The sequence below is a fragment of the Octopus bimaculoides genome, chromosome 16 (assembly GCF_046866305.1).
Source record: "Octopus bimaculoides isolate indiv1 chromosome 16, ASM4686630v1, whole genome shotgun sequence".
Classification (NCBI taxonomy): Eukaryota; Metazoa; Mollusca; class Cephalopoda; order Octopoda; family Octopodidae; genus Octopus; species Octopus bimaculoides.
The window spans coordinates 38,128,538-38,154,169 of record NC_142943.1 but is presented as its reverse complement, the minus strand read 5'-3'; the positions used below and the strand labels follow the sequence as shown (position 1 = coordinate 38,154,169).

At 36.6% G+C, this 25,632-nt stretch overlaps 2 protein-coding genes across 2 annotated transcripts in view; one reads left to right on the top strand and one right to left on the bottom strand.

Moving 5' to 3' along the window:
• The window catches only part of LOC106883905 (coatomer subunit alpha), a 38,536-nt gene extending 31,313 nt beyond the window's left edge, over nt 1-7,223 (bottom strand). Inside the window, exons 1-7 of the mRNA XM_014935044.3 lie at nt 7,087-7,223; nt 4,235-4,348; nt 3,874-3,947; nt 3,171-3,251; nt 2,061-2,137; nt 1,472-1,581; nt 314-529 (exon numbers count right to left, since the gene is read on the bottom strand). Of these exons, the coding sequence (XP_014790530.2) occupies nt 314-529; nt 1,472-1,581; nt 2,061-2,137; nt 3,171-3,251; nt 3,874-3,947; nt 4,235-4,348; nt 7,087-7,126 (712 nt within the window). The 5' untranslated portion in view covers nt 7,127-7,223. The remainder of the gene's footprint in view (nt 1-313; nt 530-1,471; nt 1,582-2,060; nt 2,138-3,170; nt 3,252-3,873; nt 3,948-4,234; nt 4,349-7,086) is intronic.
• Nucleotides 7,224-13,170: 5,947 nt separating this feature from the next.
• LOC128249668 (uncharacterized) lies at nt 13,171-25,632 on the top strand. Its single transcript, XM_089364461.1, has 2 exons — nt 13,171-13,536; nt 25,524-25,632. Exons 1-2 carry the CDS (start codon nt 13,315-13,317, stop codon nt 25,620-25,622), a joined length of 321 nt encoding a protein of 106 aa, XP_089220587.1. The 5' UTR covers nt 13,171-13,314; the 3' UTR covers nt 25,623-25,632.

Below are 25,632 nucleotides of genomic sequence, written 5' to 3'. Positions count from 1 at the left end.
CGTCCAATCACAGTGAAGTTACCAGGTAACTTGCAGGACAACACTCCTAAACTGTAACAGGGATGGAGACGGGAGTTGCAGAGCAGGTGTCTCAACCCATTGCAATAACAGGCTTCAAAGAGAGTGACACTCATTCTCCTCTGTTTGCTTTCTCTATACAGCGAGTGAGGCTATACAAATATTTTCAAGTATCCCAAAGCAAGTCCACTCTTCATAAACTTTAGCTAAAAACAGGAATTTTATGTAAAGGAAATAAATAAGGTCTCACAGCCCCAAGGGTAGTCTATATAGAAAAAAAATCAAGTTGCCTCACCATTCATTCGCCAAAGTTTCACTTGTCGGTCATCGGCACCGGAAATGATCAGCGGCATGGTAGGATGAAACGCAGCCCAGTTAACGCCACGATCATGGCCTTCAAGAACATGTTTAACAATGGCGTCAGTGGTGCCAAACAGATCTGTTTGAGCAGGATTTCTCAATCTGTCTTCCAGGCCTCCAGGTCCAGGAGCTACACTCTTCTTTCTTAAACCTGAAATCATAAAAACATTGGAGTCAGTCAAGGTTTATTGATCATTAAATACATTTATTTATAAATCTGCATGAGCTGAATGAGGTTTACTTGTATAGGCAGGTGCATACAATTTATAACAGAATTTTCCCTCCTAATACCAACCATTCAAGTAAGACAATTTTCAGTGAGCTAAATTATCTGACATTAATGATGAACTTTGACTAAGATCACACACAGTTGCATTATATTCCTTAAGCAAGGTGGCAAGCCAGCAGAATCGTTAGCACACCAGGCAAAATGCTTAGCAGCACTTCATTTGTCTTCACATTCTGAGTTCAAATTCCACCAAGGTCAACTTTGCGTATCATCCTTTCAAGGCCAAGGAAATAAGTACTGGTTGAACATTGGCCTTGTACCAAAACTTGAAATCATTATTTTCCTTTCAACAACATACATCATTCCATAATTATTGTAACATATTCTAAAAAAATATTAGGTGTAGCAGTGTGGGTGAGAAGCTTGCTTCCCAGCCATGTGGTCTTGGGTTCAATCCCATTGCTATGCAATAATCCCAGGTCAACCAAAGCCTTGTGAGTGGATTTGGTAGACAGAAACTGAAAAAAGCCTGTTGTATAAGTATATCTGAGAGTGTGAGCACATATGTATCCTTGTCTTGACATGTGATGGTTGTAAGTGAGCATCACTGTCATACAAGCAGTGTTGTTCTTCTCCAGTCTTCTGTGAAAGACACGTCTGGTTGTGGGGAATATTACCTTGCTTAGAAATAAATGAGGGTTGGTGATAGGAAAGACAGAGCAGCTGCCTCTATCTCATCTGATGATTGCAAGCATCGAAAAGTAGACATTCAATGATGATAAATCGAAAATCTTTCATTTAAAACAGACATAAATGTGCTTCTTTTACTGTCAAAAGGTACCACAAAAATCTAGTAATACATACCTGAAATATCCCAGACTCTAACAGTTTGGTCCAGAGATGCTGAGACAACCATATCTTCACTCATATGGAACTGAGCACACATTACATAATGGCTATGACCTGTCAGGACACTGAAAATGAAAGCAATTAGTTTTATTGATCAACTTGAGGGGTTTAAATTGTCTAACAATTAATATTAGCCTGTCTTCTATAGATGTATGGTCTAAGGTAACAAACATATTAGTTAAATTGATGATGAAACCTAATTGCACAGGTACTAAGGGGTACACTGTGCAATTATATATATAAAAGTGAGTTTAGAGGGATATATTATCCAGGTGGATACCATATTAGATCTAGTTAAGTTCCAGTTAACAGCTAACCTCAATGATCAGTATTTAATGTCAGTGACTAGAATTAGTTGTTAGTCACTCTATGAATTCTTCTGATAGGTAATTCCATGTATTTCCTGCTGGATGGTAAAAATTGTCTAGAGTATAAATTAATATTATTATTAATAAATATGTATGTATATATAGATAAATATGTGTATGTGTGCATATCATTTGAATCTATTTCAAATATCGAAAACAAGAAAGAAGTTATTTACCAAATGCAATTTCTTGATTGCCAATTCCAGATTCGAATCGTTTGATCATCTGAAGCACTGACAATCCAAGGATATTCCTAGTAGAAAGATGACCAGGTTTAAATAACACAATAAAACATTATCATAAAATATTGGTAAAATTAATTACATTTTTGTATAAGTTATATCTTTGGCCTGCCATACCAAAATCAAGGATATTTTTTGTAAACAAATTTGCTAATAACTGGAGTAATAGTTTTAACATCTAACAACTAAATGACAAACTGAAAGGGAATCCTATAATCAAGAAAGTTGAGTAAAGCAGTCAATGTTATTTCTGCATCTTACCCTAGCACACTATCTCTTCTAAGATTGAACTCCTAACCCTAATTTAATGTATTATTATTATTATATAGTGCTATTTTTATCAACTTACAGGTAAGTGGAATTGCAGAAATAGTAAAATGTCAAATGAAATGCCTAACAGTATTTCATTTCACTCTTCTTTATTAAATTGTATATTTAAGCTGTACTATATTCAAAGAAATACACACTAGACCAAACAGTTTCCAATTTAGCTTTGTGTTGACTGCCCCACATCATTTTACTAATCCTTTCTACTATAAGCACAAGGGCTGAAATTTTTTAGAGGTAGGGGCTAGTTGATTTCATTCACCCCAAAAGTAGGAAAGATAAAATTGACCTTGGTGGATTTTAACCGAAAATGTAAAGACAGATGAAATGCCACAAAGCATTTTGACAAGAACGATAATGATTCTGCCAGTTGAACATATCACCATTTTAACATTTATTAGCAGACACCTTGGAAATTCCTGTTTTAAAGATGCTTTTATTTCTATATTGAAGCATAAATTTATAGATCTTCAATATATTCAAGATTGCACTTACATTTTCAATTTCATTCCAAAGTAAAGGTTGTCAAAGCCTAACACTCAATCATGTCATGAGATGGAATAATGATATAAATTTTTTTTCTTATATGTATGGCTTGCAGTGACATGCCACATGACATATCAACACTCTTCTTAGTCAACTTTTAATGTTGCTCTTACACAACTGAAGGACATTGCCAATAAAAATTTACAAACTTAGAGTAAGTCAATAACTTACATGATGGAAGTTGGTCGTTCTGATGTAATCAAGATGTCCCAGCAAAGTGAAAAGACAACGGCGCTGTTTATAGTTCCACACCTGAAATGTAAAAATAAGGATAAAAGTTTTAAGAAAAAGAAGAACAATTACTGCTTCATTTAATTCATATTCACATTTATAAATCCAATACATACAAAAGTAAAAATAAGGACTTTTGAATATTTGAATACTTCAATGAATCACTAGAGCAGCTATTTGACACTTGAAGACTCTTTATATTTTGGCTGAAACAAATAATTATGAGCCTCAATTACAATCCAGACTTGGATGAGAAAGAAAATCTATTGTTACCACAGATGTGCCACAAATACGTCCTACAGTTCAGTCTTCTCTGCATTGAGAGGTCTCATCTCTGGTTCTATGAACATGTAATTAATATGTCGCAAGAAAGAGTTGCAAAGTGGATTCTTGCAGCCAAGCCAGCTGGTAGGAGACCAAGGGCCAACTCAAGAACAAGACAAGTTGAACAATATCCCTAGTCTCAGTTGGTCATGCTTAGGAAACCAGCTGGAAGGTATAATGAGAGTTGCTTCTGACAGGACCCTATGGTGGAGGTACACAAGCTATCTACCCTGTGATACTCACAGAGATACTGGGTAGAGAGGACAGATGAACTGTTATTAAGTGAACAAATAAAAAACAAGGTGAAAACTGACATTACCTTGATTTTATAATCATCTCCACCAGATACAAATAATGGTTGCTGAAAATGGAAACAGATTCCTCTGACAGGACCTGAAAAAAACACAAAAAAATATATTTTCTGCACAACATGAATCAAAAGGATTGAAAAAAATTTCAATATCATAAAACCTGACTTGCAAGAGAAATAAGAGTATAAATACATTCCTTCTATGCTTTTAAGTACAGAAAGCATAGAAGCAATAGCTATAAATCGTTTCACAGTTAGTTGGCCACTCACCAAAGTAGTATCCAGTTTCCTTCTGGAGACACACTATATAGAAAAATGTGTGTGTGTGTGTGAATTAAGTCAGAGTATTATTTAAAACAATTATACTCACCATCATGTTCATCAAACTTGTCAATTAAGGTACACATGCGATAATCCCATAGTTGGATCACACCATTGTGAAGACTTGCCAGAACCCATGGCCTTTTCGGGTGAAAGGATAAACCTGGAAAGATAAAGTCATATACACTATTTTATTATAATGGACCTAGGGTACGTGAATGTCTAGAACCCTGCTTCTCCTACTGTATTACTGTTATTGTGTGAGAATCTGTAAAACTGCTAATTTATCTTGTTTGATGATGCTTGTAGTTAATTAATTGAAGTTACCATAACATTTATACTGGATATGGCAACCTTTTTCAAGAAGCAAGCCACATGAGACACAGCTCGTCAGCAGGCAGGCTACAGTACTATAAAACTTCAAGGTAATTTTTTCGTTCGGCATGCTATTCAGAAAATCCTGTGGGCCACAGACTACCCATGATTGATATATACCTATTTCTTTACTGCCCACAAGGAGCCACACACAGAGGGGACAAACAAGGACAGACAAACGGATTAAGTCGATTATATCGACCCCAGTGCGTAACTGGTACTTAATTTATCGACCCCGAAAGGATGAAAGGCAAAGTTGACCTCGGCGGAATTTGAACTCAGAACGTAACAGCAGATAAAATACCGCTAAGCATTTCGCCCGGCGTGCTAACGTTTCTGCCAGCTCGCCGCCTTATATATATACCATCATAATTTTCTACTTTCTTTCCTACAAATTGATTCAAATTAAGATGTGGATTTAAGATATATCCGGCATAACAGATAACATCATTTCATAGAGTTAATATTTTGTTGCTCATTTTAGAATTCTAAATCCTGTTAGTGTATTTGATGGTATAAGAATTAGATGAGATATGATGGCTCAGCCATCTCTCCCCAGTTCTTATATTAATCATTAAAATTCAGAAATACAACAACACGAGGGATAACGGTAACACCAGATCAATAGTTTATTCTAGGTTGGTGTAGAGCCGTTTTGTTCCTGGGTGAATAGGTATGCCGCTAGAATACCAAAGAAGCTTCGACCACATGTCGGGGTCGAGGTGGGACATACGTGTAGTCGCCACCGCTGCTAGAGAGAAAAGAGAGCGAACGCTATTGCTTTTTCTCCACCTGTGCATTGCGCATGCGTGCTCGGGTACTTCCGCTGACGGCAAGTCCCTTGCACATGCGCAATGGCACTTCCCAAAATGACTGCCACACGCGCCACTACAATGGTATATATGGTTTTTTTCCCCTCCAAAAAAAAAAAAAAACCCCCCAGAAAATTCACCATATGCGAAGTTGGGCCTCACATAAGCTTTAATGCACTAAAAACTTTTTTCATGAATATGCACTGCTGAAACGAGAGTGAATCAATAAGTCCGTGAATCTTTTGAGCTAATAAATACAGAAACGTCTTCAATTAATTCCAGCTTAAATTAGTTGTAATTAGTGTTTGATAATTACATTACTAATGAAAGAAATTGATGGTTGTCAATAACAATGGGTTCTTAACTTTTCCCTTGATGGCCCCATTCAAGTTACATTGGTTACAACAGCACAGGCAGAATGGAGAGGAGGAGGTCAAACAACAAGATGTACAAAAAGGTTAGATAAATAAATGTCTGGCCTTGACTGGCTCGAGTCATTTGTAGTAAAGGGAGGTAAACAAGAAAAAAAAATGAGTCGTAGCAAGAAAATGTAGGGGAATAAAGGTATTCAACTACTGTTAATATGAATACATTTGAAGCCAGTTTAGGAAACGAAAAGGTGCAATAATTAAAATACCTTATTTCGGGGTTGTGGGATCCAATATCATTGCAGCCATTAAGTCTACCGACATCGAATATGACACTTTAGTTCGACAACGAAAACATAACTACTGCTATCTCAATTACAAAACCATTTATTAATTTCAAGATGTGAATATATTCTGGTGTGCACGTTCCTGAAGATGAAGCGCATCCTCCCTTGAATCAATCCATTTTGTCTAGCCTTAGGTCAGCTGTAACCGAGCAAACCTATGATCGAAGTCGTTCTTGTCATTGAGCACCGCCTATTATTATCATTATTATTATTATTTCAGATAGTATATCTAATATGTCCAGTTTAAAAGCAGTAGAGGAAATTTGTGAGCGATACGACTGCTATTTCTAGCAACTCAAGCGTTACCTATTGGAAAGGTGCACCGTTGCTTCCACATTCTGAATATATTTATTGTCCATTGGTAATGTAATATCTGGTATAAACTTGATGTTAAGACTACAAGTCCTTAACAGCAGAATGTATATATACATATATATACATATATATACATATATATATATATATATATATATATATATATATATTCGTAAAAGTGTTTATGCTAGCAAAGATCTTCAGGCTGAATGAATACGTGTTGATATTGTATACAGGAAGTGGGAGGCCACCTATTCCAATACAAAGTTGAATTTTTTTCTTTTAGCGGAGAATATAAAGTTGAGATACGACAATATTTCTCAAATATATCACGTTAATATAGTTTATAATAACCAGAAAGGTTTTTGTTTTTAATTGTTGTTATTACTATGCTAACGATATGACTATCTGTGGACACGTAATCGATGTTGTGTGGTATCGTGCTTATGTCAGCTTTGATAAAGCAGTTTTATGATTAAAGACGTTTCGACAGTGACAATGCTATTTAAAAAGTATTTTTGAAAATGATAGGTTTAATTCTGGGGAAAAAAAACTTGGCTGATATAAGTCGAACGATAACCTAAAGCCGCTCTCGTTAGGCGGAGCATTAAGTCGATGTTGTCAATGTATGAAGAATAAGTAATTTAACTGCAATAACTGTTCGTAAGAAATACTTTCACTTACCTTTCACCCTAGCGGATTTAGTCTCGAATTTAGTCAGCATAGTCGAGGGACTACAATCGGTGAATGCTTTGTTGACTGGTTCTTCTTCGTAAAGCTCTCGACTTCTGGATAAATTGTAAAAAATGTCAACGTGGATTGAACATGGCAGAACTTCCTGTTCAGCAGCGAAATATATATCGCTTGCTGATTGGTCCATATTAACCAGTCCTTGTTGACGACACCTGTTTTGACACAGTCAAAGTAGTCTTGTCACTTTCTCTCAGCTGATGGCTGTAATAGAATGTTAAAGCAACATAAACAATTACATCTTTCTGCAGCCTTTTTGGCTATGTATAACAAACACAGGCGCAATTATATACGTTTTCTTTTTCATGAATTGTTAGTTTAGAGCCAGAAATGTAATTTCACAGCTCTAGTAATTTTTCGTGGTCTCCTATCAAATAAATTAGACTTCTTGATATCGTTATTATTTTATTAACAACATAATTTGTTTTCTGTTATCCAGTCATTTATTTTAAAAATAATAAAACTGTAGTATTTAGTTGAGTCTCTCTAACATTGATTTTATTTTGATTTAATAACACAAGGAAAAATCGATTCAATCGACCTTGATGTTTTACCATATTAATTCCTTCTGGCTGATGACGACGCTGAAAGAGTGAAAAGCCAAGTCGAACCACAACCTGTTTGAACTTATAAACGTAACTTCCAAAACTTTTTTAAGCATAAGGTCAACTGGTGGAGCAGAGATATGATCGAAGACAATCTACTGTTTTACTCCCGAGAGAGAGTTTGTACAACAATCGGAAGAAATAGAGCTCTATACATGAATATATTTACTTTCTTATCTTTAAACGTCAGAATTCTCTAAAATGATTCAAGAGCTTGAAAGAATTGTAATTCACTCTTTGCATGGAAACAGGTGAGTGTTCGCAACAGGAGGGACATCTGGTCGCAGAAAATCTTCCTAAACGAATTCTCTCTGAACCTCACAAGCATGGAAAAGTAAAGGTTAAAACAATGACTATTGATGATGTTCAAATTCTGCTGTGGTTGACTTTTAACATTTCAATTTTAATGAAATAAATATCTCTAATCTACATATTTAATTCTATTGAAGGAACCTAATTGCTTCACTACTTCAGAAAAAAAAAAAAAAAAATTGATGCAAACCAGATCCCAATTACCTCCCTTTAATTAACAGTAAATGAGAAATGCACATCTATAATACTGTTTTCTAATTTAGGTACAAGGCCAGCAATTTGGAGGGAATGGAACTAGTTGGTTACATAAACGCCAGAATTTGACTGACTTTATTATAATAATAATATAATAATAATAATGAAATTATTGTATACAGTGCTCAGGTGCACTACAACTTGTCAAAAGTGCACATAAAGCATATGCAGTAATGTACAAATGTCCGGAAAGTGAACAGTGTATGAGTCAGATACATGCTTGTGTGTGTATGGAGGGGAGAAAATTAGGTGTAGTGTTGGCGAATCTCAGGAAGCATGGAAGTTTTGAAGGATGCAGTGCTCCGGCAACTAGCAACTGATGCCATCAATTTCTAAAAGATGAAAAGCAAAGCTGATTTGAATTCAGAATGAAAAGAGCTAGAAAACATATTGCAAGTCTCTTTTTCCAACACTAATCATTCTGCAAATCCACCACCATTTGACAAATGCATTGATCCTTTTTCATCACCCACTATCCCTTGGAGTATTGTGAGGGTAGAGTCCTAAGCACCTCCTCTATAGGGTCCTATCAGAAGCAACCATCATTAAACTTTCTTGCTGGATTTCCAAGAGTGACCAACTGAGACTACAGATACCATCTTTTTGGTTTACCTTTGGTCTCTATCTTATAATCTTTTCCAACAGCTTTCTAACCATATATCCCTAGTACTAAAGCTGTGACCTCTCGATGCAGAGAAATAGCAGCTCAACATAGAGTGACCCCTTGATTTCCAAGCTGCTCATGCTGTTAAGTAACATTATTCCAAAGACCCTTTGGAGAAACCCCATTTCAGTCACTTGCATGCAATGATAAAAAGTGTAACATTAGCAATAATTATTTATGAATTCCTTTTGCAAGATTCCTGATGTGAAATTGTGTGTTGAAACAGATATTGTTATATTTCGGGATAGTCATTTTTTTTTACGAACCACATAGTTCCGGGTTCAGTCCCATTGTGTGGCACCTTGGGCAAGTGTCTTCTACTATAGCCTCGGGCTGACCAAAACCTTGTGAGTGGATTTGGTAGACAGAAACTGAAAGAAGCCCATCGTATATATGTATATATATATATATATATATATATATATATATATATATATATATATGAAACAGCTTATTTCCTTAATAAAACTTCTTCTGTTTCATCATCATCATTGTCATCATTGTTATCACCATCACCATCGCCGCTGCCAAAACCACCACCACTACCACCATCATCATCATCATCATCATCATCATCATCATCATCATCATCATCATCATCATCATCATCATCATCATCATCATCATCATCATCATTTAGCATCCATTATCCATTCTGGCATGGATTAGACAGTTTAATAGGATCTGCCAAACTGCACAACTGCATCAGGCTCCAATGTCAGCTTTGGCATGGTTTCTACAACTGGATACCCTTCCTAACACCAAGAAATACCCTTAAAAAGTTCATCCTAAATGTGCATGTAGGAGATGGATCTGAAAAGGGACTTAATAAGCATTTCTATTATTGATTCAGGGTCACAAATTTGAGAGTAACAAACAGTCATTAATTCATCTCCAGTACTTCTGGGACCCATAAAATAAGCACCAAATACTTATTTTGCTGACCCCCGAAGGATGTAACGGTCAAGGCAACTACAGCAGGATTTGAACTCAGGATGTACAGAGACATGTCAACAGAAACATTAACTTCTTTATTGGCTGGGACAGCTGGTCTTGATCTACTTTTATCCTATTCTTATATAGCTGAGACAAACTTCATTGCTTACCAGATGTTAGCTTACGAAAAATTAAAATCACATTTCCGAGATTGATAAATGTTATGCCTAAGGGATTGTTTTTCTAAAAGCAAGTGATTCTCCTGCAGCTGTCTTATAAGAAATATGGCACCACTGAGCTCAAGTCCTTGTGTAGTCTGAAATACTTATCTCTGCTTCACTCTGTCTCTGAACAAATGAAAGAGAAGATCAAAGCTGTAAAGTGAGAAAATAGAGATTGATAATATAGCATAGAAAACAGATTTCATTTTATCTGATTTAAGACAGAGCTTTCATTGATTCCCAGATAGGAAATTTGTAGGTGTTGTACAAAGGTATGCATTTTGGAAAAGAAGTAGAAGGGTAAAGACCCACTTCAGTCATAAATGACCATGGGGTTGCACCTAGGAAGTTCCCCTCTGTGACACAAGTCTGGGCAAGGTTGTTTATGGAAGATCAGCAGTTGCCCATGCATACCATCCTCCCCTCTCTGTGCCGCTGATGTTATCCAAGGGAAAGGCAAACGCTGCTACAGCTGATACGTTGCAACTCATTTCTACAGCTGAGTGAACAGGAGTAACATGAAATAAAGTGTCTTGCTCAAGAACATAACGCACAGCCCGGTCTACGAATTTAACTTACTACCTCATGATTGAGAGCCCGACACTCTAACCACTGAGCCATGTGCCTGCAGAGTTTGCATAAACAACTGCTCAACATTTTACTGGTATTCAAGGTTGCCGGTTGGCAGAATCAATAGCACATCGCGCAAAATGCTTAGTGGCATTTTGTCCATCTTTATGTTCTGAGTTCAAATTCCACTAAATTAATTTTTTCAGGGTCAATGAATTAAGTACCAGTTGAGCACTAGGGTCAATGTAATAGACTTACCACTACCTTGAAATTGCTGGCCTTGTTCCAAAATGTGAAACCAATATTTTACTGGTATACATTTCATTGCAGCGGTAAAGTAAAGGGGAGCGGGGGGGGGGGGGGCAGTCATCCCTGGAAAAACGTGTATGACAATGAAAAATGTTCTCCAGTCTATCATGCTTTAAATGTTCCTATGATTTAAAGCTCTCCCTTCAAGGTACAATGCTGGCATCAGTTTTGATATTATGGATCATGAAGACTTGTATGTTCATAAAGATCCCACCAACTACACAAAGCCTATAAAGTGGCAGGTAGGATTTCAACCATTATACTGGTCCAGGATCCTGATGAAAGGATGAAAGACAAAATTGATCTCAGTTGGATTAGAACTCAGAACGTAAAGAACTGGTAAAAAAATGCCACTAAGTATTTTGCCCAACTTGCTAACAAGAACAACAACTAGACATTGTTGTGGTGTAGAAATCATCATCATCATCATCATCATCACCATCATCATTATCATTTAAATGTCCATGTTCCATCTTGGCATGGAAATGTTACATACAGATGCAACCATCCCAGGAGATCACAGAATAGCTAGCAAAGAGCGCAAGGAAATTGATAAGTATTTGGAACTTTCATTTGGAAATCTCAAGAATGTGGAACATATAAACCAAAGTTATGCTAATAGTAATCGGAGATCTTGGTACCAATCCTAACAAATTTGCAACACATCAACGAGCTGAATATCAGTCCGACTTGAAATTACGAGCATTCTGACTAAAACTCTTCAAGATGGTCCTCTAGCAATGCCGAAGTCCAGTGGCTGAAGCAAATTTAAGATACTGTTTCATTTTCCAGCCGCTATCTAGATGTTAGCTTGTTTTCCACAGTAATTAAACATGGGTTCATAATTTCTGTCATCATGTTTAAGGCTTAATCAAATATCATTGTTCTTCTCAGATTGGTTGAGACCGACAGTTTTGGACTTTATGGAGTTTCTGGTTATGTTTTTTGGTCTTTCGTTTTTTTTTTGTTTGTTTTATTTTAAAGTGAACATACATATAGAAAAAAATTATACAAAGAATAAAAGAATATATACATACATATATATATATATATATATATATATATTATACGCACAAACATGCACACACATATGCATACATACATATACTTATTCATACGTGCACACACACACACACACACTCACACATTTGTATAACTATAAACACTTCTCTGCTTAAAAAAAAAGACATACAAGGGATCACGTCACACCAGTTTGATGAATAAAAAAAATATGGAGTACTTTACAAAAAAAAAAAAAAGAAGAAAGAAAATAGGTTAATATATATAATATTGATTTCTTTATTTGGCCCAAATTTTTAAGGGTTACTATCGTTGATAAACTCATGTTAAGGATATTTTATCGCCCCTGATGTAATGACCGGTTAAGTTGACCTCGGCAAGAATTAGAAAATTGGGTCGCGATTTACTGAATTAAAATAGTGGAACATTTAGTTTCAGTTCTGTAACCATCTTTGCCAACAATACAGCTGTAAAGTTAATTTCGTCACATTTGCAATTGGAAAGACGCAGTTACGATCAGAAGGAGATAGCAAGTAATAGGAATTACATAAAACGATTGAAGATGAGAGAGAGAGAGGGAAAAAAACAGAGAGGAGGAGATTGTAAGAGAGAGGGGAGGTAAATAGAAAGTAAATTTAGATAAAGAAGGCAAAATAGGGAGAGATACTGTAAGACAGGGATGTAGACAGAGAGAGGGCGTGACAAGGAGTGAAAAGATAAGGAAGACAAGAAGAGAACGAAATATAATTAGAGATAAGGTGCGTGACGTAAGGGAGGTAACTCGTAAGAAGGCAAGCCTAGCTTTGTCTCTATTTCAATTGACAATTGTAGCGTGAACCTGTTTATCATTCTTACTGACGCCACAAATATAAAACTTACTCCCCCATACACTTTCTGTTACCTAGAATGGAAAAATACTCGCTGCGCTGATTTTATCTGAGGCTATTCTGAACTTTTGTTTGTTTGTTCACAATATTAATTAACACAAACTTAATTCCAAGACTTGAAGTAAATTTGAAACTAAGCTTTCACTATCATTCTCTCTCCCGCCTTGATTTGTTTTTTTCTTTCTCCGTTTGCCCTACTCCACATCTCCCCCCCACCCACTTCTTTCATTCGTTCTGTCTATCGCGGTTAAACGTTCTCCCTTCCTCTTCAAAAGTATAAAATCTTTTTCCGTCTTCAGGTATAGATTGTATTTTTGGATCAAGTTAATACATTTTTAAAGAGCTTTACTCAGACTTGGACACACGCACACATCCATAACACAATGGGCAATATCGAAGAATTGGTACTATCAAAAATCAACAACAAAAAGGTTGTGATATTTTCCAAATCGTACTGTCCATTTTGTTCCAAAGCCAAACAGGCTTTCAGAGATCACATCGGTAGCATCATCAGTCCTGATGATTATGAAGTGATGGAATTGGAAGATCATCCAGATGCAGAAAAAATCTTGGATTACTTGCTAGATTTCACTGGATCCAGAACGGTAAGTTAACACGGTATCTTATTACTTTTGTTGTTTACTAGCTTTTTATCGCCAAATATCGTTTAGTAAGCCTTACCATTAGTTACGACACGAAGGAGTTTTATTTTTAGCTATCTTTCCTGTGTCATAGATTTACATCATCATCATCATCAACATCACCATCGCTACCGTCATCATAATCGTCATCATTAATAACAACTACAACCTCTCGTCGTCATCAAGTCGACATAATGTATATTTAGATTTGACGCGCTTTTTTTTTTATTATACAACCCAGTCCAGTGTTAACAATGTATATCAATTTAGCTGGACCAATTATTTTTCCTTTTCATTTTTGTATCATTATTATATTTCACTGAAAACGTTTATACATTGTATATATATATATATATATATATATATATATATATATATATATATATATATATATATATATATATACATATATATAGTACGGACTATAATTTTGTTTTTGTTGTTATTGTTACTGTTATTAACTCTAACTCTTTGCCTATAACAAAAATTCTACTTGATGCTGCACCTGCCCTGTTCCGGAGCTAACATATGTCAAACCACTTCAATCATATCTAATAAAATAATATGTGTAATTTTCTCATATGTCGTACAATTGTTTTAAAGTGAGTTGGAAATTTCCACTCACCCTCTGGAAGCTCTCCAAAGTGAGCAATTTTAAACCGAGGAACAAACCTCCGCCTGTCTTAGAATGAAGTCTCCTCCTCACACTTGTCTTTCGCTTTCTCCACAGTCTTTCCTTTTTACGTTTTACTCTAGCGAAGCATTGCATTCCTTGTTTTACCGTTTAAATAGACGTATTTGAAAGCAGACACTGAAAATAAACATCTAATCAATAGTGATTATAAGTGATTGTTTAGTTAAATTTAAAGAGATAATCGTATGTTTGTATCTTCTTTTGTTAAGAAAAGGCTGGGCCGACCATAATTGACAGCTAAATACACACTACTACTTTTAACAATGCGTGGTTAAGCAAATAATTATTTGCAGTACACTTAATTGCTTTCCATTAATATTTGAAGCATTTACTGCTATTTGTTCACTTTTATTGCTTTTGCGGGAAGAAACAAATATATCAAGTACCTGTTCTTATTAAAAGTTTTAACGCCCCACATGCTTGGATTATATTAGCACGTGTTTTAACTCCATAAGGCCTAGCTACTGCACTAGTATTTCAGGGATCGTTACCTTTATAGAAAAAGAGTAAGGATAATAGCGGTTTGTTTCATCAGTTTTAAATTTTATATCGACGGCATTTGAAACATTCACGTTTATTTCCTTGTTTCTTATTTTTTTTTCTTGTAGATATCCGCTTACTAGCACCTAGATTATAAAGTTTCTTTCTTATAAAGATTAAAGGCATTCTTCATGACTATCCTATGAGGTGTATCACCCTTCATACTACCTCGAATTTGCCCTCTACAGGCACACAGCTCCTATGTATCAACCCCAGTTTGCAAGCACAGGCGATGTCATTTGATATCTCAATGAATAATGTACTTAATGTTTCTTGCTATTTGTCCCGACATTTAATAGTTTGTTTGAAAATAACTTATACACTTCATAAAACTAAAGGGAGAGGCGCAGGGTTTAACTATGACGATGTTGTATTAACTAAACCAATATTTTCCTATTTAGCTCCTTAGTCAAAATGTTGACTCCCATAAATTCACTATATCAGATGCACTGCTGATAACATCCGCTTCTTATACGAGCCAACGAAGGAGCCTCTACATAGTTGCTCGGTCGGTCGGCTAGAAATAGATGTAAAATTCTCTCAACTCACATCGAAACACTTGAGTTTTAAAACAATGCAGTCCCAGATGTATGAAAGAGGGTTGGTTAAATCTGGAACACCTTTGATCATAAGATGTCTTGATCGCGTTTGACCAAATAAAACGATATAACTTGTTTGTATGTCGAACAAATCATCTTGACCAGTGGAGCAGGTTGCCAGCGCCTGGGGCATGGCATGTATTTTCTCTTTTTATTATATATTACTCTTTTTTTATTTTATTTTGAACTGTTGCTCCAAGGACAACTGCCCATGAACCCCACGCTATCCATTGAGCTTTATGGAGGATATATCCCTGTCCAAGTTGTCATGCTAGAGGTGTTAAACTCATCCAAACAAACTGACCAAACTGTCATTTTAAATGCTGCAGATTGCCGATGCTTCAACTTAATGGAATAAAACGATGGAATTTGAGGAAAATTAAAACAACGTTACTAGCGTCTGATCCTTGGGTTTAGTACTTCGTTTTCGCTTTCATCAGCCAGCAATGGTAATAACATTTTGTTTGGCGACCAGCAAAGGCATATCTTTTACATGTTTCAGTTATTGTACAGCAATAATGGTGTAGCACTACCTTAAAGGGTTTAGTGGCACAAATCAATTTCAAGTCTGGTACTAAATCAATCGGCATCTTTTGCCGACCCACTAAGTTATGTAGACATAAACAAACCGATACCGGTTGTCTAGCAGTGGTGGAGTACAAACACAAAGGCGCACACACACACACACCACACACACATGATGGGATTCCTCACAGTTTCTGTCTATCAAATTCATTCACAAGGCATTGATCATCCTGGGGTTACATTAGAAGACTCTTGCCCAAGATAACTGTGTGGTGGGACTGAACCCGAAGTCACCTGGTTGTAAAGTGCACTTCCTAACCTCACACTTATGTCCCATAAGTGCCGGTGCCACATAAAAGCACCTGTGCTGGCATCATGTATAAACACCCAGTACATTCTGTAAAGTGGTTGGCATTAGGAAGGGCATCCAGTTGTAGAAACCATGCCAGTGTCCCATAGCGTGGCACCTTGGGCAAGTCTCTTCTCCTATTGCCTCAGGCCAATGACCAAAGCCTTGCGAGTAGGTTTAGTAGACAGAAACCGAAAGATGCCTTCCATATATATATATATATAAATATATATGTATATATCTATGTGTGTGTGTCTTTACATCCATTTTTGTCCACCTTCACCTCTTGACAACCGATGTTGGTGTGTTTACATCCCCATAACATAGCCGTTCGGCAAAAAGAGACCAGTAGAATAAGTACCAGGTTTAAACAAAAAAAAAAAAAAATTCCTGTGGTTGATTTGTTTGACTAAAACCCCTTCAAGGCAGTGCCCCAGCATGGCCACCGTCAAATGACTAAAACGAGTAAAAGATTATTTAAAAAATGATATATGCACACATGCCTATATATAAGATGCGAATTTGAGAAGGCCAAAACGCAAAGTGAACTATAAAGTGAAACCAGGACATTGTTCTATTTCCATTTTTGTAGTTCATTTTGTATTGTTTCGGCCTGAGGTTCTTATCCAATTTAACACCACACAATGCTTCACCCTCGCTAATTCTATTCTAATATTTATACATTCATGTACGTGTGTGTGTGTGTGAGAGTTGACTTGAACACTGTCAAGTGTTTTCTACTCCAGCTCAGAGCCAACCCAAATCTTGTGAGTGGATTTGGTAGACAAACTGAAGGAAGCCTGTTGTATATACATTCCTCCTCCTCATCATCAGTTATATCATCATCATCATCGTTTAACGTCCGCTTTCCATGCTAGCATGGGTTGGACGATTTGACTGAGGACTGGCAAGCCAGAAGGCTGCACCAGGCACCAATCTGATCTAGCAGAGTTTCTACAGCTGGATGCTCTTCTTAACGCCAACCACTTCGAGAGTGTAGTGGGTGCTTTTACGTGTCACCGGCACGAGGACCAGTCACACAGTACTGGCAACGGCCACGCTCAAATGGTGTTTTTTACGTGCCACCTGCAGCGGCACTGGCAACGATCTCGCTCGAATGATTTTCTAACATGCCACCAGCACAAGTGCTAGAAGGCAACGCTGGTAACGATTACGCTCTAATGGTGCTATTTACGGGCCACTAGCACGGCAATATATGTATATATATGTTTGTGTGTGTGTATGTACTATATATGTATATATCAAAGGGTAAAAACACCCTTCGGTCATGAATAATCATGGGATTCCACCTAGGAAGTTCCCCTCCGAGGTACGGGTCTGGACAAGGTTGTTTATGGAAGACTAGCAGTCACCCATGCATACCAGCCTTCTGTCTCCATACCATCGATGTTATCCAAAGGAAAGGCAAAGACCAATATAGCTTGGCGCCATTGACATCATAGCCCATTTCTACACACACACACAGCCTGGTCCAGGAATTGAACTCACAACCTCATTATTGTGAGCCTGACACTCTAACCATTGAGCCATGTGCCTATATACATACACACACACACACACACACACACATATATATATATATATATATATATATATATATATATATATATATATATATATATATATATATAAAGGCTTAACCTCTTGTTATATAGCATTTTAATAGCAATATTTAATAGTGGCTCGCAGACGTAGTTGAGAGCTAGTGGTCAAGAGGTATAAACCGAAAGATAAAAACTGGCCAACCTAACAGTTAAATGTCAAAGGATGGGAGAAACACAGCAAAAATAACAGGTAATAAATTACAGGTGAAAAATAACCTCCTCTTCCTCCTCCTCGCCAGATGGAAAGTTCTGTTACTTATTTTGCAGGTAGTAGAAACGGTATGGTAAGCAACAGCAACAGCGGCAGCAGCAACATCTCTGAGTAGCTGTAAGTCAGTTTGACATTATGAAAGATATTTACATGAAAGCCAACACAAGTTTACTTCACAGTTCATTGGTAATTATTTAATACTAGCAGCAGCAGCACCACCACCATCATTATCATTGGTTTGATGTCCATTATCCCATCCGTGCTGGCATGGGTTCGAATGGAAGTCATTGAGGCAGATTTTTCTATGGCTAGATGCCCTTTCCTGTCATCGATCCTCACTTGCTTCCAAACAGAGTAATATTTTCCCATGGCCAGGCAGGTTATCACAGAAGATTGGATGTGAATGAGACCATTTACAACTGACATGTGATGTCACAACAAGGAAACACAAACACACACACACATACGCTTCTTTCAGCATCCCCTTCCCCAAGTTCACTCACTCTAGCCTAGGGCCAACATGCCATGTAGTAGGACTGAACTCAAAGCCATGTGATTGGAAGGCAAACTTCTTAACCACACAGTCATGCTTGCAGCAGAAAAAATATGAACGTTTTGCTATTTTCAGACAAGGTAGCTGAAAAGATATATATATGACTCCTACTTAATAGTCCTCTCGATGCTAACATATTTATCATTCCTTCATTCTTTTTATATGATTCACTCATTTGTTGCATAACAAACAATTCTTTCTAGTATTCAGAACCTACCGTCCAGTGCTGTCACCATTACTGACTTAGGTTGACCACTTGACTGAAACCTTCTGACTTCATATCCTACCATTCTATTACGTCATGGGTAATTTAATAAGCATTTCTGAGCCACTTAGTTGGCAGCAAAGCCAACAAGAGACCTTCTAGGTAATTTACTCAATTAGCTGAAAAACAAGCTTCTCTTTAACAAATTCTTCACCATTCTTACAATTGGCACTCATCATCATCATCATTTAATGTCCATTTTTCCATGCTTGCACGGTTCAGATGGAATTTGATGAGACATATTTTCTACGGCCGGATGTCCTTCATGTTGCCAGCTTTCACCTATTTCCAAGCAAGGTAATGTCTCTTCAGGGCCAGATATGTTTTCCGTTAAAGATTGGAAACAAACAGCATCACTTGTTTATAAATTTGATTCCAAAACAAGGATACACCCAAAAATGCATGCACCACACACATGTACATCCATGTGCGCACACATTCACACATATATGATGAACTTATTCCAGATTCCACTCCAAATTCCACTCACAAGACTTTGATCAGTTTGGTGCTATAATAGAAGACACTTGTCCAAGGTGCCATGCATTGGAACTGAACCTTAGACCACATAGTTGAGAAGCAAGCTCCTTAACCACAGATCTATGCCTGCACCTAGCCACACTGAATGTTCCTAAAATTTCCCTATTATGTTCTTTAAAGACTTTGATGAACATGATATTTTTTTAAACTTTAAGACCCAGATGAAAAGGTGAATTGGCAGAGTCAGTGAGGTATAGGACAGAGTGCATTGTGGTAGTTGTTCCAACCCCCTGCTCTTTAAGTTCAAGCCCTACCGAGGTTTACTTTGCCTTTCATCAGTTCAAGGTCACTAAAATGCATACCAATCCAGAGGGGCAGGTAGGTGGAACTGTTAGAGTATCAGATGGAAAGCCTTGTGGTGTTTGCTTTGGTCCTTTCTGTTCTGACAGCAATACCTATAATGACACCGATACCAAGTTATAAAAACCCCAGGTGGTCTCAGGTGCTTTGGTATGAAACAATGATCTTACTACACAATATATAAAAATAACAATAAATCAACTAATGTACTAATACTGTGGTGCATCACATGACAGCCAAGATAGTAATGTGTACAGTGTTACTATAACAACACCAAGCTGATGATACAACAGTATGTTGAATTAGAAAAAACAAAAACCTTCATCATAATATGTGACAATCACATTGCAATAATGAGAGAGTGAGCTAATAATGACCATCTCTACATGGTAATTTGACCTGCTAAAAATAGCAGCCAAATATCCTCCAAAACACACCCTACTGTCTTAAAAACGAAGTGTTCATTAGATAATGTAGTATTGGATATTACACTTGTCCCAAAAATACAAGATGGGATGGTCATGGATGGGATACTTTTAATTAAAGCTCTTCTTGGTTAGAGCTGACCTTGGGCTAACATCAACAATGAGCCAATGAAGGAGCCTCTACATAGTTTTTCAACCTGCTAGAAATAGCAGCCAACCAAATGCCCTCAAATCACAACCTGCCATTTTAGAAACGGATTCTTTGCATGTCAGCTTGGTGTCCTGGACATGCCTTTTATCATAAGTTTGTTTAAGTGCTGACCTGGGGTTAAACAATAACAACACAATAACAACAAAGCTACAACCCCTTAGCGCAGGATGCCCCAAATCCCAGATTATATTTCTATAAAAGCTAGGATAAGGCAAATGACAATGAAGACCTCATGACATACATAAAATAATTCATCTTGTAGATAGATACCAAAAACAGTATTTAAACTTATCAATAAATATAATCATAACATCATCTACCTTCATAACCAAACCACAAACCCAACTACAGCATTCTAGCATATTCGCAAACACCAGAGAGTCTTTAATAACTACAACACATCTGGGTTCAAAACCAATACAGATAACTCAAGAGCAGAGCTCTGCAACAGGTATATTGTGACACACTGGTGTGTCACAAGATGATGCTAGGTGTGCCGCCAAATTTTGAAAAGAATATAAGTGTACCACGAGTGAAAAAAGATTGCCTAGCATTGCTCTAGAAGCAGCATAATAACATAACTTTTAAACTTTATTTATATCTTAAGCAACTTGTACCTGTACCAGTATACTCTCATATATTGCCAAACTGAAAGCCAAAACTTCTCTCCAGTACAAAATTTTCTGCACCACTGCTCAACTGGTACTTATATTTTATTGATCCTGAAAGGATAAAAGGCAAAGTCAACCCTGGTGGCATTTGAACTCAGAATGTGAAGTCAAAAGAAATATTGCTTGGCATTTTGTCTGGTGCAGCAACAATTCTGCCTCCTCTCTGCCTCATATCAGTATTATATTAAGAGATGATAGACGAGTTATTTGATAATCAACCTTAGCAATGTAGCAATGTAAGTGGTCCATAAGGACATATTTTGAAACAGTATTACTGATAGGATATGTGTGACGTGGACACCAAACTTTAATATCGTTTACAGAAATTGCAAAAAGCTGTGTAATACAAAACTGACAAGACAGAAACATAAGTAAATAAATGAAAGAAAATAAAAAATATTAAAAAAAAAAAAATATAAAATGGTACAAAGTTATCAATACTTACCTTGATTCTGTTGCAGTTGGTTGGTTTTCTTCCCTAATGAAAACAAAGATTTTAATGTATGATTGATAAATTGATAAGTAATATTTTTTTTTAAAGTTTATCAAAATATAAGATCATCATTTCATAACCTTTGAAATTTAAAAAAAAGAAATTATACTTGTGTGTGTGTGTGTGTGTGTGTGTGTGCATAGGTGAAAAAAGAGTGGGAGAATATGAACTGTTTTATGAACATACATACAAACATATTCAAACTAGATTCTCTGTCTGTCTGTCTCTGTCAATCTATCTATTTCCCCTGTATGTCTCTATCTATTTATCTCTCTCTCTCTCTCTCTCTCATTCATACATATCTGTGTCCTATGTTTATCTTAGTAAATCAAAAGTTTTCTAGCATTAAACACCTTTCAAGAACTATTTTTAGTACTCAAATTTTATTTTACATATATGTCATATTAAACATACTAATCTACATTGTTTTCATTCACCAATTCATACAAGTGGATACACTCTAATCACAGTAGCTGCATATCTGTACCTTGGTTCATAATTGTTGAATGTTTTCTCTTATCATTTTGTAACCTTTATATTCTTATTCCATCATCATCATCATCGTCATTTAACATCTGTTGTCCATGCTGGCATGGGTTGAACGGTTTGACTGGAGTTAGTAAGTTGGAGAGCTGCACCAGGCTCCAGTCTGATTTGGCATGGTTTGTATTCTTTAACAAATTCTTATCCAGATCTGATCTCAATGCAGGATGTTCGAGAACCAAATGAAGGGAAGGTTTTTCAATCCCAGGATCATCCTGATTCCAAAATTGTGTAATATGTCTATGTAGATCAAATGTAGACTGAGATACAGGGGTCCCGCACAGACAGACAGAATTTTGCGTTTATTATTATAGGTCTCTCTTGCACAGCATCAGTAGTGGTGTGCAAGAGAGACGATTGCGCTGGTTTGGACATGTGGTGAGAATGAATGAGGATAGCTGCGTGAAAAAGTGCCACTCCCTGACAGTTGAGGGAACCTGTGGAAGAGGTAGGCCCAGGAAAACCTGGGCTGAGGTGGTGAGGCAAGACCTTCGGACATTGGGCCTCACCGAGGCGATGACTACTGACCGAGACCTTTGGAAATGTGCTGTGCGTGAGAAGACCCAGCAAGCCAATGAGATCGTGCCAGGGCCCCTGGACTGGCTCTTGTGCGGGTGGCACATAAGATGTACCATCCTGAGCGTGACCGTTGCCAGTACCACCTGACTGGCCTTGTAGGGTTTTCGAGAGAGATCGTTGCCAGTGCCCCTGGACTGGCTCTTGTGCGGGTGGCACATAAAAGACACCATTTCGTGCGGGTGACACGTAAAAGCACCCACTACACTCTCTGAGTGGTTGGCGTTAGGAAGGGCATCCAGCTGTAGAAACTCTGCCAAATTAGATTGGAGCCTGGTGTTGCCATCCGGTTTCACCAGTCCTCAGTCAAATCGTCCAACCCATGCTAGCATGGAAAGCGGACGTTAAACAATGATGATGATGATGATGATGATGATGATGATGATGATGATATATATATATATATATATATAAATATATATGCTAGCTGATGTACCCGGTAATCCCGGGAAAGTAGGGCTTATCCCTTGGTTTCCTTCTCGTAATTGTTTTGCTAATCCAATAACAACGATACAAAGTATGTAGCCCTTAAAACGGTTTTTGTGCATTTACAGAGAATACCGAACTGTCTTACACAGGATCTTGTTTTTAGGAATTCCCAATAAGTTATGAATACCCAAATTGTGAAGTCAGTTATGTAATAACATGAAATTAGTTACCCAATAGTAAGAGTTCAAATAAAGTAGCCCTGAAAAGGGCTTTAATGCATTCCCATAGTATATAGAACATAGGAGGAAATACTAATTATGATTTTGTTCAATGTATTCCCTTCTCAGATTCACACACTTATTGCAGTGGTCTTTCAATTTTTCTAAGCCCTGTAAAAGAACTAGGAAGATTGGGCCTCTAATCAGACCCTTTTGTGATACTCTAAAGCCAAGAACTTATCAGCACCCCCTCGTGTTTGTACCATCAGTACACTCTTGCTTAGGTTTCCTGTTTTAAGTCATATTTCAGTTTTTTTTATTGTTATGAAAGATAGCTGTATTGTTGATTAGTCACTGTCAAAACTTAGGTGAAACATGTTCTTATCAAAAATGTATAAATTAAACTTTAGTTTTTAAATATTGACTACCTAGAGCACACTTCTCTGTATATATGTTGCTTTCTATAAAATGATTTAATTTGATGATTTTTTTTTTTAGATTAAAATTTTTTTATGGTTTTCTTTTATAGAATGGTATCCAAAAGATGTGGTTTGAAATCAGTGTATAGTAATGATTGCCAGTGTGAATATAATTGCCATTAATTGTCCTTTTAGGATACTGCAAGACAAACAGGTGGAGGGAGGAAGGGTCAAAGAGTAAAGAATACCAATTAGTTGTGCTCATTAAGTTTTTACCAACAATTAGTGTAGTGGTAGCATGGTCTTGTTATTGAAAAGTATAAGAACAAAAAAGATAGCGCTAAATAAATAATTATCCAAAATACTGACAAGGTCAACTTTGCTTTTCATCCTTTTGGAGTCAATAGAATAAGTACCAGTTAAATACTGGGATTAATGTAACCAACTTATCCAGTCCCCTGAAATTATTGGCCTTATGCTAAAACCTGAAGCCAATATTTCCTACATTTCAGGGAGGTGAGCTGGCAGAATCATCAGCATGTCCGGCAAAATGCCTAGCGGCATTTCGTCCATCTTTACATTCTGAGTTCAAATTCCACTGAGGTCAACTTTCATCCTTTCAGAGTCAATAAAATAAGTACCAGTTGAGCACTGGGGTTGCTGTAATCGATTTACCTACTCCTTCAAAATTTGCTGGCCTTGTGCTAAAATTTGAAATTAATATTTTCTACATTTCTTATAACAAATTAATTTTGATTCTGGTCACAAATTGATTTGCTCCACTTATGCTGTTGATACCTACAAGACAGGTCCTACCTGTGCTCTTTTTTTAAAATTGCAAATTGTTTTTGGGATATATTGAAGAATATCTTGCTGCATTGTATATTCTATCTGGCGCGGCACTACTTTGTTTGGAATTCACATCTCATAGGACATCATTTTGCTTTTAAATGGTTGTTTTCCCACCCTACCAGCCCTGATTGTATAGAGCAGATCCACGATTAAGGGTATCGTCTCCTTTTTTTTTTTTCAGAAATAGTGTTGTCTCTGGCTACATTATCTAATGCAGGGGTTTTCAAACTGTGGTCTGCAGACCACAGGGGGTTCGCAAGGACAATACAGGGGGTCCGTGGACAGCAAATACTTTTTATGGGCAATTTGATTTTATATATGTTTTTTAATCGAAATCTTTTAATTGACAATAAACCTATTTGTTAAATACTGTTAAATAAATAAATGTAAAAATATATGTTATTTTAAGCAAATATTTATGTATAAATTTTATAAGCGTTTATAAGGTCCCTAAGGTAAAGCCTGAAATATAAAGGGGTCCGCAAGTCAAAAAGTTTGAAAACCCCTGATCTAATGTACCCTTAATTTGTGAGATGTATCAATTTTCTGAACTTACTTATTAATACTCTATGCTTCCTTTAACCATTTAGCATTTAAATCAGTCATATCCAGCTCAAATATTCTATTTGTTTTATGTTAAAACTGGCCAGATCTGGCCTTTCACACTTAACCTACAGTATCTTTCTAAAAATATATACATACAATCACATCATCAAAATTTCAAAACTATGAGATAATGCATGATTAATTCGAAACAATGTGGAGAAATAAGCATTGCATTTGACAGACTAATCTGAATGCTAAATGGTTAAATTATTTATGATACTGAATTTTGTTCTTTTGTTAATATTAGCCATTCAATTAATGATGAATAATTTTATTTATTTTCATTTAAAATTTTTTTTTTTTTTAGGTTCCAAGAGTATTTATAAATGGAGTGTGCATTGGCGGCGGAGAGGAAACAGTACGCTTAAATTGTGCTGGTGATTTAAGAAGGCAGTTGGAAATGTGAATCCTACTCT